This window comes from Palaemon carinicauda, chromosome 24 (assembly GCF_036898095.1).
Source record: "Palaemon carinicauda isolate YSFRI2023 chromosome 24, ASM3689809v2, whole genome shotgun sequence".
NCBI classification, from domain to species: Eukaryota; Metazoa; Arthropoda; class Malacostraca; order Decapoda; family Palaemonidae; genus Palaemon; species Palaemon carinicauda.
This window is the reverse complement of record NC_090748.1, coordinates 69024847-69042078: the sequence shown is the minus strand read 5'-3', so window position 1 is coordinate 69042078 and position 17232 is coordinate 69024847. Positions and strand designations below refer to the sequence as shown.

The 17232-nt window shown below is 37.4% G+C and overlaps 1 protein-coding gene across 1 annotated transcript in view; it reads left to right on the top strand.

Moving 5' to 3' along the window:
• Oseg6 (intraflagellar transport protein Oseg6) overlaps positions 1-17232 on the top strand; it is a 313337-nt gene that overhangs the window by 245679 nt on the left and 50426 nt on the right. Inside the window, 4 exon segments of the mRNA XM_068348165.1 lie at positions 1413-1550; positions 2931-3106; positions 9731-9965; positions 10668-10823. Of these exon segments, the coding sequence (XP_068204266.1) occupies positions 1413-1550; positions 2931-3106; positions 9731-9965; positions 10668-10823 (705 nt within the window).

The following is a 17232-nucleotide window of genomic DNA, read 5'->3' as shown; positions in this document are numbered from 1 at the left end:
TTGGTGGAAACACATCAAATGCCTAAATTACTCTGTCTGCCTCTTCTGTATAAATGGCATTAACTATGGATGTACTCTATCAGCAAAAGTACCCATGAACTGGAATGTATATATTAATAACTGTAGGGTGAGAATTTATGGAATTTTCAGACTGCTCCCTGAAGAATATTTAATTTTTACTAGGTCTTAAGTTTTCTGGCAATGCTCACATAAGTTTAATTCACATGGCTAAGTTCAGATCTGTATGACTACCAATTTTGTATTTGTATATGGCCAAGTAGCCGATTCTGCCATACCAAAGGAACAAAGCATCTTCTCTTAAGAATGAGTGGTAGACAATTAAACAATGTGGCTCTTCGGTGGAACCATAGAAGTTTGCACTTGTTTCTACCTACGTTTTTCTTTTGGATAAATATCCATGGCATTAATTGTGTAAGGTTCGAAGAAATGTATCTCTCTCCATTTTAATTTGTTGATTATGCATTTGATTTACTTTTTGGGTTACCCAGCAACCAAATTAAATTATTTATAATTTTAAGTTAGTGAGATCTGTGTAATGTTAAATTTGTTTGTATTTATTAGTGATTATGAAGAATTGCATATTGTTGTTTGGAATCAACTTTCTTTAGTTGTAAGTTAGAAATTAAGTTTTTTAATCAAAATATGCTCTAGCCTCGGTTTATTTACCAGATTACATAAATAATTTTCATTGTATTTTTACAGCAGACCAGAGCTATATCCTGGTAAATAGCTACCCATTGGTTAATTTTATCTTTGTAAAGTAGTAATCACAATTTTAATTATAAAATTACTTATTTTTGTACTTGCCTGGTGTTCATATTGCTTCTCTCTTGAAGCTGGTTAAATATTGATGTCTAGGCCTACCATTAAGCTAAAAATCTCTTGTTTTCTTTACCTATGACTGCCATGCCTCTAGTCTATGATGTAGTATTGGAATCATATGGCAATAGGCCTACTACTGTTTGGGTAAATCATATCCCATTGATTTTCAATCCCGAAGTCAAAACTAGTTTTACAACATCTATACATCACTAGTCTGTAGGCTACTCTGTCTTCATAATTTTCTTGACCTTCTTAATTATATATTTGTTCCATCTCTGACTGACTGCTCCTCTCCCTCCTAATCAGAATCTTTTAAATCTAAGCCTCTTTCGCATTTGTAGTTCAAATTAATTTTTTTTGTAATGTAGATTTTAAAAGCAAAGTTAAGACAATTTGATCAGATGCCAAGAATTTCATTCATACCATTTGATTATCATTTATTTATGCTATTAACATTTATCATTTGAGTTAAGGGATATACACAAATCATACGTTTTCCATGTTATTTTCAGAGTGAGTTTATACCAGTAGCTAAAAAATATATGTTGATCCAATAAATGTTTTTTAAGCAATATGCAGAGGCAGCAGTGCTGTATGAAAGCGGGAGTTTCCATGAAAAAGCTGCTGGTCTCTACATCCGTCTCAAGAACTGGACAAAGGTTGGACAGCTTTTAGTAAATATCAATTCTCCCAAGATGCATTTGCAGGTAAGTTATTTGTTTATTATCGTACTATTACGATTACATCTTGGTTTGTGACGACATCTTTGTCATTATCTTTAAATGATGGAACATATTTATTAAAATGTTGTGTTTATTTTTAGTATAGTAAGTATATTTTGAGTAATTTTAATGAGTAGGATTTGCTGTATATTTGGTTAAAAATGAATTTAATTTCTATTGCTATAACCTCAGATTACCAGACTTATATAACCTGAATTTCACATTATATGATGATGTGAGGTTTGGTTAGGGACCTGAACTACTATCAATCTGCAGTCCTCTGTTATGGGTGTATGATGTTGCTTGTGTTTAAATGAGATTGCAATAATTCGATATGTCCATACTGATATTAAATTTCGGTTCTTTTTTTGAGCTTCATACATATATTGTATTTCATATCAGAATAGCCTTCAGAGTTGAAGTTAAATGTAGTATCCTTTTTATATTATATTTGGTGATTGCTAAGCAATGATGGCCCCTTGCTACAGGTGAAAACTGCTAAAAGCTTTTGTAACTATGCCACATTTTTTAAATGGTTCCTAATTTACAAGGAGACATCTCTCAACTAAGACATCTCGTCTAGGCTATCAGGCCTTAGAGACTTCCACTGAGTTTAAACTCAAGGTTGGATACTTTTAAATCTTTGTAAAAACAGGATCACCAAATAAAAATTTGGGAAAAGGAATGAAATGCTCAGTGTTACTTTAAAAAGGAAATCTAATCTTATGACCAAAAATGATATTCAGTAAATCACTTAGACACGTATTCAAAAGATAAATGAAACAAATCATTAATGTAAGCACTTGTAGAAATCCCAAGTATAAGAACACTATACTTTTCTAAACACACGTCTTACACACAAATGGCAGAAACACAGCAACCCCAAGAACCTAGTAAATGCTCATTTAGTTGTAAGTGAGAGTGCATCTCTCTCTCTCTCTCTCTCTCTCTCTCTCTCTCTCTCTCTCTCTCTCTCTCTCTCTCTCTCTCTCTCTCGGGTAATGCTTTGTTAAAACTCTCCTAAACCCCATGAAAATTAAATTAGAAACCAAATGTGAAGTGACATGTGCAAATATTAACACCATAGGAAAAAACATGTCCATACTATACTTAATTTTTTTTAATGAGACACATTTGCACTGACTCGCAGCGGTGCCCTTTTAGCTTGGAGAAGTTTCCTGATCGCTGATTGGTCAGAATATTCTTGTCCAACCAATCAGCAATCAGGAAACTTTTCCGGGTTAAAAGGGCTCCCCTGCGAGTAAGTGCAAATCTGCCTCACTAAAAAAAATTGACTATAGTAATATACAGACCACCAGTGATCTTTAATGTAAGCTTGATATTTTTACAGTTTCTTATTTCCAGTATGCAAAGGCAAAGGAAGCTGAGGGTCACTATCGAGAGGCAGCAACATATTATGAATCGGCTCATGACTATGAATCTGTGATTCGTCTGCTTCTCCAAAACCTTAATTCTCCTGAGGAGGCTGTCAGGATTGTACGAGAAACAAAAAGTGTTGAAGGGGCTAGAATGGTTGCAAGGTAATAGTGGAAGGTTATAATTAACCAGTATATTTGTGTGATAGATTCCATGTAAGGGGGGATTGGTATATTGTAAATAATGCATGATTCTTTAGTGTCCATTTTTTCCAAGCTACGTTGCTTTCCTCCGTGTACTTTCCATTCATTTTCATGTTGCCTTCTCACTTTATATTAATCATATGTGAAGTTAAATATTTTTTCTCAAATGTCTGTTGTATACTTTTTGATTTTTTAAATGGTATTGACTGTTGATATAAAAAGAAAACAGAGATCTCATTATTAGTCATTAATGGCTCAATGAAGTTTCTTTAATAGTATTTGCAGCTTTATTGGGTAAGTATGATGATTTTGCTAAGGGAAGAAATTTCTCAGCTATTTTTGTGGCTTTCATTACAAGTAGGAAAGCAATTGGTATTAATATTTCTTTTTTTTTTTTTTTACTAGATTTGACCCACAATTCCTATACTTCATTGACCCAGCAGTTAATATTAATATTACTTGCCAAGCTACAACCCTAGTTGGAAAAGCAGGATGCTATAAGCCCAGGGGCTCCAATAGGAAAAATAGCCCCGTGAGGAAAGGAAAAAAGGAAAAATCAAATATTTTCAGAACAGTAACATTAAAATACGTATCTCATTTATAAACTATAAAATCTTTAACAAAACAAGAGGGAGAGAAATAAGATAGAATAGTGTGCCCGAGTGTACCCTCAAGCAAGAGTTTTCTAACCCAAGACAGTGAAAGACCATGGTACAGAGGCTATGGGACTACCCAAGACTAGAGAATAATAGTTTGATTTTGGAGTGTCCTCCTAGAAGAGCTGCTTACCATAGTTAAAGAGTCTCTTCTACCCTTACCAAGAGGAAAGTGGCCACTGAGCAATTACAGTGCAGTAGTTAACCCACTGGGTGAAGAATTGTTTGGTAATTTCAGTGTTGTCAGGTGTATGACAAAGGACGATATGCAAAGAATAGGCTCGACTAATTGGTGTGAGTGTAGGCAATGGGAAAATGAACCATAACCAGAGAGAGGGATCGAATGTAGTACTGTCTGGCCAGTCAAAGGACCCCACAACTCTCTAGCGGTAGTTGCTGCAGACCCAGTTATGTGAATTCTTGAAAGGAAGAATATCCCTTTGCAATTATCCCACACATTTTTTATAAACTCATGCTTCATCAGAGCAAACACATGGTGTATTGTGGTTCCAGCTACTGCTCTTTATTGATTAGTCAAGTGTATTTTCATATTCATTGGATCAGCCTTGAAAAGTAAAACTTGTGACCTTATATATAGAGTTCCATTCCGTTTCATAAACCCTTGTTGGTATAGAAATCTGCTTCTCCATTATTTATGTCAGAAAAGACAGAAGACATTTTAGAACACTCATTTCATGTTTAATTACCATACATGAAGGGAAAATTACATAAGAAACTACACTGGTGATGAGATGATAAATCAGTTATTATTAAATTGATCCAAAATATAAGTAAGGTTTTTTATTTCATTACCTGGAAAGACCCTACAACACAAGCTTACATGCCTTGAACAGGTCTTTTCAGGGCTCTTGATTCTTCTGTTATAAACCCCAGATCCTTATCATTGGTTTCCTTTTATTTCGGCAGTACACACTGATCTATGACTAGCTTCTTATTTAAGTTTAATTCTCTTTTGATCTCAGTAGCATGATATTGGTTGAGTACCGTTGGATTGAAAAAAAATATATTTTAGTTCATGGTTGGATCCAGTTCTGGGTTGCCTGTACTGTTGACTGTAAAGAATCAATAACCAATTTAGAGTTAAAAAAATGCTGGAGTGCACCCTACCAGACTTGGAAATTCTTGATGGAAAATGGAGAAAGATTTGTTCTTAATGACAGTTCTTTATTCCAACATAACAAATTATCTGAGCCATTATTTGTTGGGCATATAAAAGAATAAGTTTACTAGCTTTAACGAGTTTAAAACAAGAAAAGAACTAAAAAAATCTAATGCTTGAATATCTTGTAGAGCTGGTTGTTTTTTTTTGTAGTGTAACTACTGTTTGGATGGCAATCTTTCTACAAGAGTTGAAGAGGTATTTGTCATGTGATGCCCTTACGTGGTGCTATAATTGTAGGACTCTTGTGGGACATAACTGCATGAAGCATCTGGGGCTGGCTTTAAAAGGCAGTTTTGGGCGAGTCTGAGCATCGAGAACCTTCTGTTACCTTGTGCAGTGCATGCGAAGAGATTAGGCATCTCTTCACATACATTTCAATAACCAGGATTTGTCTGGTATTCGGGTTAGGCTGGAAATTTCTTTAGGTAATTCACAAGAGTAATTGAATCTTGCAGTGGTATCCCAGAAATAATCTGGGCTGGTGAAATATCACAGTCTGGATGGGTGGTGTGCTGTTTATTTAGCAGTGCTCAGAAAAAGTCATTGTTGTCAAGAGCACCTGTTGGACTGACATTTGATAAAAGACAGATGCTTCAAGAATTTGTGTGCTAGATTGCCTGCAAACTCTGGGGTGCTTCACGCGAAGTTCCTGGAGTGCACTGAAAGTCACAAATAATTTCAAAAGGCATCCTGTCAGACCTTCCTCACTGGCATAAAGGGAGCCTGGTGGGCAAGCGAAAACCTCTGTCCAATGAGAGAGCTATTCACCAATGACCAATTAGTGTTGGGTTGTTAGCATGGAAAGATATGATGGGGCATTCCTGTTTTAATTGGTACATGCTGGCCAGACGGCATGGATGGCTAGACGGCATGGATGTTAACCGTAATACATAGCCAGAAGATTGTACCAGCGAGGGTCTTTGTAGAAGATATACTTTACCTTGATTGGGGGCATGTAGGTTTTCAATATTACAGTAGTGTGCCAGAGGGGACAATGACATGATAATTGAACATGACAGTGCCATTGAATGCATAAAGGGTCTTTTGAAATTGCCATTATGTAGTAGCATAATCTGTGTCAGATTAAGTGAAGCCACTCTAAACAGTTTGTAAATATTCTTTGCAGTTTCTTCGACAGTCTGTAACCATAGGAAGAAAGATGTCTTTGCTGTCTCAAGCTGGTTCAATGTGGCATTGGATACTCCATGTGGTCATTAGAATCTATTCGATTGACTGTGAGGGACTGAGAAGGTTGGCGTGAAGATGCATCTATGGCCTAGTTATATATTCTGGGTTTGTGCAGAGTTGAGAAGTGCCATGGCAGGGTTCATTGCTTAACCTGGAAGAGCCTTGTGTTTGTGATCTCACTGTGTTATCGCTAAAGATCATGATTAGGAACAAGTGGTCAGTTATCATCAGCAGGTCATCAGACTGCTGCATCAAGATGCTGTTCTGCTTCAGACCATATACAGTGACAAGTGCTTCTTTCTTTATAGGGGCAGAGCAAGACTGAACAAGAGCCAGTTAGGTCAATTTGCTATCCATTTAGACAACAGTCTGGTAATTTAGAATAACAGTTTCAATGACTCTTAGTGAGAAAATACTCAATCCCATTCATGGACCAATTACCCCTGAGGCATTTCCTCATAGATATGATGAAGGTTTTCACAATTTCTTAAAAGGCTCTCACTTTCTTAAAAGGCTTTGATGATGGCCCACTCTAAGGTTTTATATGCCTCTTTGAAACTGGAATCTAGAATAAATTGTACTGTGGGCTGAGGAAAGGCTTCAAAGGAGCCATGATATTTCCTAATTTTGAGTAATTTCTTATATGGTTCACTAGACCAAACCATCCATGAATGTCCATTGTGGATTTGGGCATTGGAAAGTCTGACTGCATCAAAGAACTTGGGCTGGCTGTCCAATGGATGAGTTAGTAATCGGAATCTGAAAAACTCTACCTCCCTCTGAGCAAGTCAGAACCTGTTGGGGTACATCACAATCCCCGACTTTGCCAATTCTTTTCATAATTTATTGTCGATTCATCTCTCCTTGTGCTTGAAGGCAAACAAAATTGCATCAAAACATTTATTGTATCCATTACTAGAGAAGAGGGAACCCTGGGGTGCACAACAGTAATGACACCTGCTGAAGGGTGTAATAAAAGTCATCAAATGCTGGTCTAACTCATGGAGAGGGGATGACCAAGGTGAGATAGTGACTTTATGGTGAAGGACTCCCATGAACAGTAGCAGTTGAACAGGGGGAGGTGCTATTGTTCCTGAAACACATCCTGGTGGTTCTACCTATAGCTGGAAAATCTGATGGCAGTATTCCGAGGCCTAGAATGGATTCATGGGACAGGATGACGATAAAGAAAGCACCCTCCATGCTAATTACCGACATATTGGCAGCTTGTAGACTTCATGGGAGAATCAACATGCTAAGAACTAGTCTAGTGACCAAACATCAGATTGCACAGCACTATTTAGGACACCATTGACTTCAGCAATGAAATGTGACAGCGGACGCAGGTGGTGTGCTCTAGGGCTTGTTGGTCAATGCTGACAGGTGGATGTTTAGTGAACCTGGCGCATTTTCATTAGCTATAAGTAAAGATGTGGTGTTGAAGGACATTCACTTTGTGCTTGCTATTTGGATGCCCCAAGCAGGTGAAGGGTACATTGTAACATACAAACAATTAGTTAAGTTTTTCACACAAACTCTTATTCATTATAATGAAGTTTAAATGCAGTCATCTATAAGAGAGTTTCTTCCTTAGCCTCAAATAAGTTAACTTTTATAGGATGTGCTAATATGCATCTTTCATCATAACATACCCTTTGTTGGGTAAGGTATCATTCCTTGCACTTTTCGTGGGCCTTCCTGCTCTACCCATGGCATTTTTCAGTGGATGAAAGAGCTTTACCAACAGTCTGGAAAATCTGCCCATTTGGCCTTCTCTGCAGCCATTGGCAGTTGGTTCTTCATAGTAGAAGATCCTTGAGCACCCTTCTGCTTTTTATTTGTCATTTGATTAAATGATGAAATGGACAAATTAATATTGAATGGAAGGGCATTCCCAGTTATTTCCTCCCATTAAAAATACTGATAATATCATTGAATGTCCATAAATGAGACCCAACAACCGAATGTTCATGTCTGCTATCACTGGTAGCAGAAGACCCCGAATTGTTTCAGTTGTGTATGTTATCCACTGTGTTATATCCTTATTGGCACCTCTTGTGCCAATGGCGCACTAGTGGAAGAGCCCTGGTACACCTCATCAGGGCTTTGTTGCATGATAATGAGCTCAGCTTGTGTTGTGCCATGAAAGATGGGAAGGATTGTAAGTGACTTTATAGCTGCCATGACTTTAGCAACAGCTGAAAGAAGTTGGTATTGGGTGTGCTTTTAGGAGAACATCACCAAGCATGTCTGGCACTCGCTGGAAGAGCTGAAGGACTGCGATTGTAATGTAAATGCCACATCCATGGCAGGAATTTTTCAAGTGGTGGCATTTAAGATTGTTCCAGGCATTGCCATCCACTCCCATGCTGATGCATGACCTATTCCAGCTTTGGGCCCTTTTTGGCAGGCTGCAGTGTTAGCATCATTTGTGGTTACTTGTTTGTGTGCATGACAGTGGATGTTGAGGAGGTAACAGCAAAGTCCTTTGATGATACTTTAAGAACTCTGGGTGATTTTTAAGGTGTTTACTGTAGATATCAATTAAACCCATTACTTTTTCTGACATATTCTTGGACCAAACATGCTTCAAAAGGTCATTGAGATAACCTAACTTAACATTGACCCTTGTATCTGACTTATTAGTACAGATAGGCTTGCCCAGAATGATCCCTTTAGGGTGTGCTCTGCATCTAGCAATACCCCTTCTGTTTGGTGAATCTTTGTTTTCTTAAGGTTACATTAGGGTCATTAAAAAGCTGCCTTGGTGGTTATTGAATTGTATTAGTAGGCCCTACCTGTAATGAGAACTGGGGGGAGAAAAAGTCTAGTACTTTGTATTGTGATGGGAAGGAGGCAAGTTGTTTTTGTATTTAGTTGATCTAAAACACATCGGTCTTTATTTGTGTAGGACTTCCAATTACCACCAATGTTGCAGTGTGTAGTTGTAGAGTGCCTAAGTTCCCTTTGGTGGAAAAGAGGATTTGAGTCTTACTCAGTAGAATCAGGAGAACTTTGGTGAGAATTCATGGAGTTTGATATTTCAATGACTAGGGGACCAAAATTCAGAAATGCTTATATCTGTATTTAGTCTAGTAAATTTATCTAAAGGATGTCTCATGATATCATGACCACTAGTACTTTTTCTACTGATCAAGAAATGCCGAGTACATCTTCTCATTCATTGTTTGCTTTTAGATATTCAACAAGAATGTTTAGAATATATAATTTTCTCTGTACTATTGAAGAGGATAGACATGCTATCCACAGTAAAGCTTGTAAGCATTTCCACTAAAATTACCTTCAAAACTTTCTGTCATTATACATACCGGTATATCTTTCAGTGTGATTGAAACATATACTTATAAGACATGGTATATTTATGATGATTCCAAGGTCTTGCTAATGGAAATTATAATTAATATTAGGGTAAATAATATATATGCAGAATATTTTCTTGTCTGATAATACAAGTGGAAGCTGATGAAACAGTCATTCATCTGATAAAGACGTTCATGCATAGATTACATTTTTAAAATATTCTTTTCTTACCCACAGATTCTTCCAGCGTCTAAATGATTATAGCTCAGCCATTCAATTTCTGGTTCTCTCCAAGTGCACTGATGAAGCTTTTCAACTGGCTCGAACTCATGGAAAAATGGAACTTTATGCAGATATTCTTGGATCAGATGCAACTCCTGAAGATTATAAGAGTGTTGCTCTACATTTTGACAATGAACGGAATCATTTTCTGTCCGGAAAATTTTATTATCTTTCTGGAAATTACCAAAAGGTTTGCTAATCCTAGAGTTTTATTTATTGTTTTATGGAAATTATGAAACTACACTTAACTTCTTTTAAAGTGATTAACTAAGCTAAAGCACTTCATGAATATTTGTTTTTTATGTAATCTACATAAGTGATTTTACTTAACATGTATAGAAAAGGAAATTTAACAAATATTCAGTATATGTTTATCTTTTTTCAAAATAAGTTTGCTCTAAAGGTAATCTACTTTAAGAGAGGAAAGGTTCCCTTTTTTCATTTGTTTGATGTCGGCTACCCCCCAAAATTGGGGGAAGTGCCTTGGTATATGTATGTATGCAATAATTTTTGCTTGAAAATTTTGAGAATTAATTGTTCTTTGGATCAGACAGATTGTAACTTTAAAGATCCTAATACTGTACTGTAGTGTTGCTTCAGGATTAGCTTTTACTAAAACATGCATGGATTAACCTTTTAGGTAAGCTTCTTTCTGGTCGCTTATGGAGCCTTGATATATCAACCACATCTCAAAAATCAATGCTATGAAACTTGTAATAGCTCTTAGGAATGTGTAAAAGTCTCCTATAATATGCCACTAAAAGTCAATTAAGTAGGAAATTAAATTTTAGAAATACAGTACCACAGTAATTTGAAGCTGAAACAAAACTTCGGTACTACAATTTTTATACATACTTTACTTTATATATAACTCTCAAATTTTTTTCAACAGGCAGTGAAACATCTCATACGAGGAGCTCAGAGCACGAGCGGAGAAGACTCGGAGAGTATTCAGTTGGCTATCGATGTGGTTGCAGCAGCTAATGATGATTCACTTACTCGCCAATTGATTGATTTTCTCATGGGAGAAGTTGATGGAATTCCTAAGGTAACATATCTTTTAATTACACTAACTTTATTTTTTTATCATATTGTCATTTGTATGATATCTATAAGCTAAAGGTTGATCCCTTCCCTAGACAGAAAGATCTTGAGTAATCTGATCACTGAAAAAGAATATCTACACAAAAGCTCCTTCTATTTTCCTGTAGTCCTCGATCCCTTGTAGTGACTATTGAATAAATAGAAGATGGATTAGTAGCCTTAAATGCCTGGATTGGGAGTATAAGTCTTTTGATAATGTGATCTCCCTTACCCTCTTGGAACAGTTATATCTTATTATAATATAGGTAACTATAGCATAGATATAATTTTATTGCATATTTCTAGTTGTTAATATAAAAGTTATTTCTATAGAATTTAGATTTTTTTTACTTATTATAAAATCACAGGGTCACATTTATGATTAAACTTCAAGACATATCACAAATGTTCAATTGAGGACAAATCAGCGGTGTCTATAGATAAAAAAGTATGAAGAAAATTGGAATTTTGATAATAAAATTTGTTATATCTATATTCACAAGATGATCATATTGCTTTTTTCTCTAGAAGCTTGGTAATGTCAACATTGTGCTTTAAAAATGAAAAAAAAAAAATTACTTCCAATATATTAATGCATCTAGTAAACAATAAGACTAACATTGCCTACTGACAATAACATGCTGCGCATGTCGTGTTATCTTCTTTAATATGAAAGTCGACTAAATTCACAAACTTCTTGATACCACTGGTCAGGTGGGAAGAGGGTGTCATGTATATGAATATCGGGTGAGTATAGAAATAACAAATATTATCAAAACTCTGTTTATTTCCGTGAACCTCCTCTGATGTTCTTATTGCTGACTCCTACACTCTAATGGTGGTGGGTAGCCAGTGATAGAAAAAGATATAGCATTTAGTTTCCCATAATCAGTAAGATAATGTCCTAGACATATCTGTAGTCTAGGTTTTGGGTACTCAACAATTCCAGATGGTATTTTCTAAATATTATTTATCGTGGAACTATATGTGTAATATACAAAACTAACTAATTTAATTTGAAAGATTACTAGACTGTAACCCCAAAATATTTGTTTGCAATAATAACAAATCAAATTTACAATGTTATCAAACCACATCCACAGCAGCCACTATAGGCCCTAAAGCACAATAATTGTGACTTAAACCAGAACCGAGATGTTTACCTATTGAATTGCCTCCAAATCCCTTTCCAAAGAAAGATTTTAGCAAAGATTTGAAATGTAGTTGCACTATCTATATCATGAACCCTAATTTCAAAGTCTTTCATCAAATTTGGATACAATTCTTTTGAGCTTTCGTTACTAAGCAGTAATGCTGAAGGAAATTGCATTCTTGGATAGAGGGTGCATTAAAATTTTAAAGTCTAGTTGTACTACCTATATTATGAACCCAAATTTCAAAGTCTCATTAAATTTGGATACAATTCTTCTCAGCTTTCGTTACTGAACAGTAATGCTGAAGGACATTGCATTCTTGGATAGAGGGCGCATTACTTTTAATGCCCTTAGTTTTCTCCAAATAATATTGAATGGCTCTTACCGATCAAGGAAAACTATCTCCTGAACTAATAACCACTTCTTTTTGTAAAGAAGGGTTATGAAAAATTGTGGTAAATATTTAGGTTTAAATTAAATTTTAGCTCTAATATCAGGTATAAGGGATAAAAGAATATTAAGTTAACCAAAATCTTCTTAAAAGATATTGCTTGTAGTTCACTAGGTTCTTTTATAGTTTCAAAATATATATTTTCCCATGAGATCTGATGTGAAAACTTTTTCAAAAGTTTAAAACCTAAACTTTTAGCTCCTGGAGGACTTTCAACATAGAGTAAATCACATGTTAAAATACCTTATATGGACAAATCTAATTATATATGCTTGTGCACAGAAATTAACATAGATTAAAGCTCTTTATGGCTGAAAGGAACGTAGAGAGTAGAGGTCCCCTTTTTCGTTTTTGTTTCATTTGTTGATGTTGGCTACCCCCCAAAATTGGGGGAAGTGCCTTGGTGTATGTATGTATGTATGTATGGCTGAAATTTAAAGTTTCAAATTATAGAAAAGGAAACTTGAATATTTGGAAATATTATCATAACTCGTTCTAGTAACTGATAGATTTCTTGAACATCACCAATTAAAATAAACATGAAATTGTTTGTGGTGCACTGTTTTTTAGGACCTATGATTGCCTATCTATACTACCTGAAAAGACATCACACTGATAACAGAGGCCAGAAATTTTTGATCCATGCCCATTGTGATCAGCACGTATTTGTCGGCGCCATCCTGCTGTTTTTAGAAACCCTGAGTTTGTTTATTTCCCACTGAATCATGTTGACAGGAGGAAAGGTTTAAAGATCCAGATTTGACCAGTCTTACTATTAGGCATTTATCTTTTGGGTGAAGGAAAGAAATCTATCTTGTTGTTCATTGAGGTTGCAAACAATGTATGTATTTGGATGACCCCACTACTTCTAACTTTTAGACATACAGTATTGGCTTATGTAACAACTATTCTTTTTGACACATTTCATTTTATACTTAGTTTATCTATTTAAATATATGATTTCCTCTCAATGAACCAATAAAAAGGAATTATTCCTTCAAAAAAAAAAAAAAACATTACCCAAGGTAATAGTATTTCTTCTTTGTGGTACAGGGATTGTAATCTTGTCTCTATTGTTTGCAGATATATGCCAATGCTGTATGGTGTCCAAGAATTCTGCCACTGGCTTTACTATCACCAGTGTTTTGTGATCCTGAAAGGCCTTGAATATTGCTATAAGTTCAAAGCAACTAAAATGAAGAGTTGATTTTTGTGATGTCTATTTCTCTGACAAATGTACATAGCGCAGTTTTTTCCATCCTTCTTTTAAAAGATGGTCTCTTGATCTCTAAGGAAACTTCATAGGATAAACAATCGAGAGCAATCCAACAACTCTGCAGTTAAATCTGGATCATCACTAGAATCAAGTGTCCTGCTCAAGAATCTTATTCTAATTTAGTTTGCAATGAAATGGAAAAAGGTGTGTATGCCCACCTCCTCATGTCGTGCCTGGAAGTCTTCCGACCAGTACTTCGCTAAATGCCCAAGGTTCCCACCAAGCACAGTATTTATCACTACATCAAGCCAACGATGCCCCTGGTATTTGCCAGATTCAGGTGTCTTGCCCCAGATCGTTTGGCAACTGCTAAACGAACGTTTGATGAAATGGAAGAAATGGGCCTTTGCTAAAAGGCATCAAGCGCATGGTCGTCACCCTACTCATCGTTCTGAAGAAGAATTGCTCCCTGCGCCCTTGTGGGGATTACAGGTGTGTGAACTTGCAGACAGATTCGGATCACTACCCCCTCCCCAACAATGTGTACGTTACCTCCTACTTGTACAAAGTGAAGGTGTTCTCCACTCTCGGCCTCCTGAAGGGGTATTATCAGGTGCCCATGAACCCAGAAAACATCCCTAAGACTGCCATCACCATGGTTTTTGGCACATAAACATTCAATTACTCCTGATTTGGCCTTCATAATGCTAGGGTCACTTTTCAACGCCTCATGGATGTTATCGTAGGGTACCACCTCCCCTTCTGCGTAAGTTATATGGATGACACACTTGTGTTCTCTTCCTCCAAAGAGTAACACCTCCATCACCTATGCATTGTTCTCAACCACCTACAACAGAACAGTCTTTAAATTCGGTACGACAATTGTACCTTTGGTGCAAAAGATGTATCATTCTTAGGGCACCTCATCACTCCTTGAGGTGTCCACCCCCTCCCTGAGAAGGTATCAACTGTTCAGAACTTCCCCACGCCCTTGACCATCAAAGCACTGCAATAGTTCTTAGGAATTATAAACTATTATCACTGGTTCTTGCCAGCCATCGCCACTACTTTTGTCCCCCTCTATGCCTCCCTCAGGGTAAGTAGAAGACCTGAAAAAGGGTCCCCTTCCAGAAGCAGCCTTCTGCAATGCAGAGAATGCCCTATCAACTGCTGCTATTCTCACTTTTCCCATGCCACATGCCCCTCTCCTTCTCTCCACCAATGCCAGTGACTGCACTATTGGTGCAGTACTTGACCAAGTGGTCAATGACTTGCCTCACCCATTGGCCTTCTTCAGTAGAGAACTGTCCAAGGCAGAATCTGTCTACTCAACCTTCAACCGCAAATTGCTGGCAGTGCATTTGGCTGTCCATCACTTTCGCCACTTCTTAGAGGGTACGCCCTTTGTTATTTGCACGGACCACATGCTCCTGGTGCATGTCTTCACTCAACAGTCCGACGCTTGGTCCGCTCGTCAAGGCCGCCATCTTTACGCCATGGTTGAATACTATTGTACCCTTCAACACGTTTCTGGGAAAATTAATCCCATTGCCGATGCCCTGTCAAGAATCACCTGGGATCGAATTACAACGCCTTGGCAGAAGCCCAACGAAAAGATCCAGAGTACTAACCTTGCAGGATATCCTGCACATCCCTCTGTTGGGAAGCCGTCACCCTTGATGACTGCAATACCACCCTCGACGACTCCAACGCCACCCTCCTCTCTTACGTCAGTACTAGTAGGCCGTGCCCATGGATACCAGCCCCGATGTGCTGACTGGTGTTTGATTTAATCCATGGCCTCTCATATCCCTTTAGCCTATCTACTGGATAGCTACTGAAGACAAAGTTCATTTGGCTCAGCATTACTAAGGGTGCTAAGGATTGGGTCCACACCTGTACTTCATGCCGAACTTCAAAAGTACGTCGACACACGGATTCAGGAGTGGGCACCTTTAGTCAACCTCAGTATCGTCTTGCCCACATTCATGTCGACGTAGTCGGTGCCCTACCCACATCACAAGGACACCGTTACCTGTTAACTGTCACTGACCACTCCGCTTGTTGGCCTGAAGCCATCCCCATGCAAACTGCATCATCCGCTTTACTCAGGATGCAAAGTGATGTTTGGTATCCCTGAGCATATTATATCTGACAAGGGTACCACTTTCACCTCTTAATTGTGGGCATCATTAGCAAATCTCCTGGGTATCACCTTACATCAGACAACTTTTTATAGCCCTGCAGCCAACAAAATGGTTGAACGCTTTCATCACACCTTCAAAGCAGCTTTTGATGTTCTGCTGCAATGACTCTTACTGGTTTACTCAGCTTCCCTGGGTCCTCCTTGGATTGAGGACCATTCCTAAGAATGTCTCAACAGGTAAAATGTGGTATGACGACCCGTTAGTCGTTCCTGATGATTTTTCTCCGCCTGCAATCTCCTTCGACAATCTCCAGTGCCTATGTCACGCTGTGGCGGGATGTAAACAAAACAACCCCCCCACACCCTTGATCACTCTACTTCCAAAATATCCCACAATACAAACTTTCCCCTTACTTTACTTTAAACTGGGCTATTGCACGAAGGGAAAAACAAACAAAACATAACCTTAAAACTATATTCACCGCAACCAGAACAAAAATCACACATTAAACAAACTTAACACAAAAACAGACAAAATAACACTTTTATATTTATATTATAGCGGTGTGTGTGGGTACACAGAACTCACCAATCACAAAACCTTTACGAATTCAACACCAACAGTCCCCACACAGTAACGAAAAACACTTAAACACTAAAATAAATCATATACCACAACCCAGAAATAAATCACATCTAACACCAACATAAGCGAGAACGCCAAAATATTAAATATATAAGTTGTGTGGTAACCGTAGTCCACAGACTCCACACACTGGCAACAATCCTTGTAGCCAGTTGCCACAATCCCTGGCAAGCAATCACTGCAGTCAATTCGACTGTCCAATCACATTAAAGGTGGTCATCATCATCGTAAAGAACATATCTATTTCCAGCCGGGTCGTCAACGCTCAAGTTCTCTATTTATATAAATATCCGCAGTCTAACTATGTTCATTGTACGGTTCAGGTCGTCATCATCAAGTTATTCATACAAGCACACGGCTGGCAAACCACCTTCCAGGCCAAACTAAAACTCCAAGGAGTCTAAAGAAGCCTAAAGGAGGAATTACGGCCTGCAATAAAAAGAAAAAACGCTTACGAAAACTCCTAACTAACTAAACTATCGCACTATAATCAAAGATAAACAATAAACTTTCTATCATTCATGAACGCGCCTAACAAAAATAAATAAAAACAGTACTTACTCCGAATATAAAAAAAAGCTTCACAGCCGGCTTTCGAAGAGCAAAAAAAATAACAACCGACTCCTTCTACAGTCAGAGATCCAATGCTTTCGCCCAAGACATTCATCACCGCCCTATCCTAGCTAAAAAAAATGTAAACAAACAACCTCAAATATACCGACAATCTTTCCTACTACCAACAATCATTTGCTAATTACCCT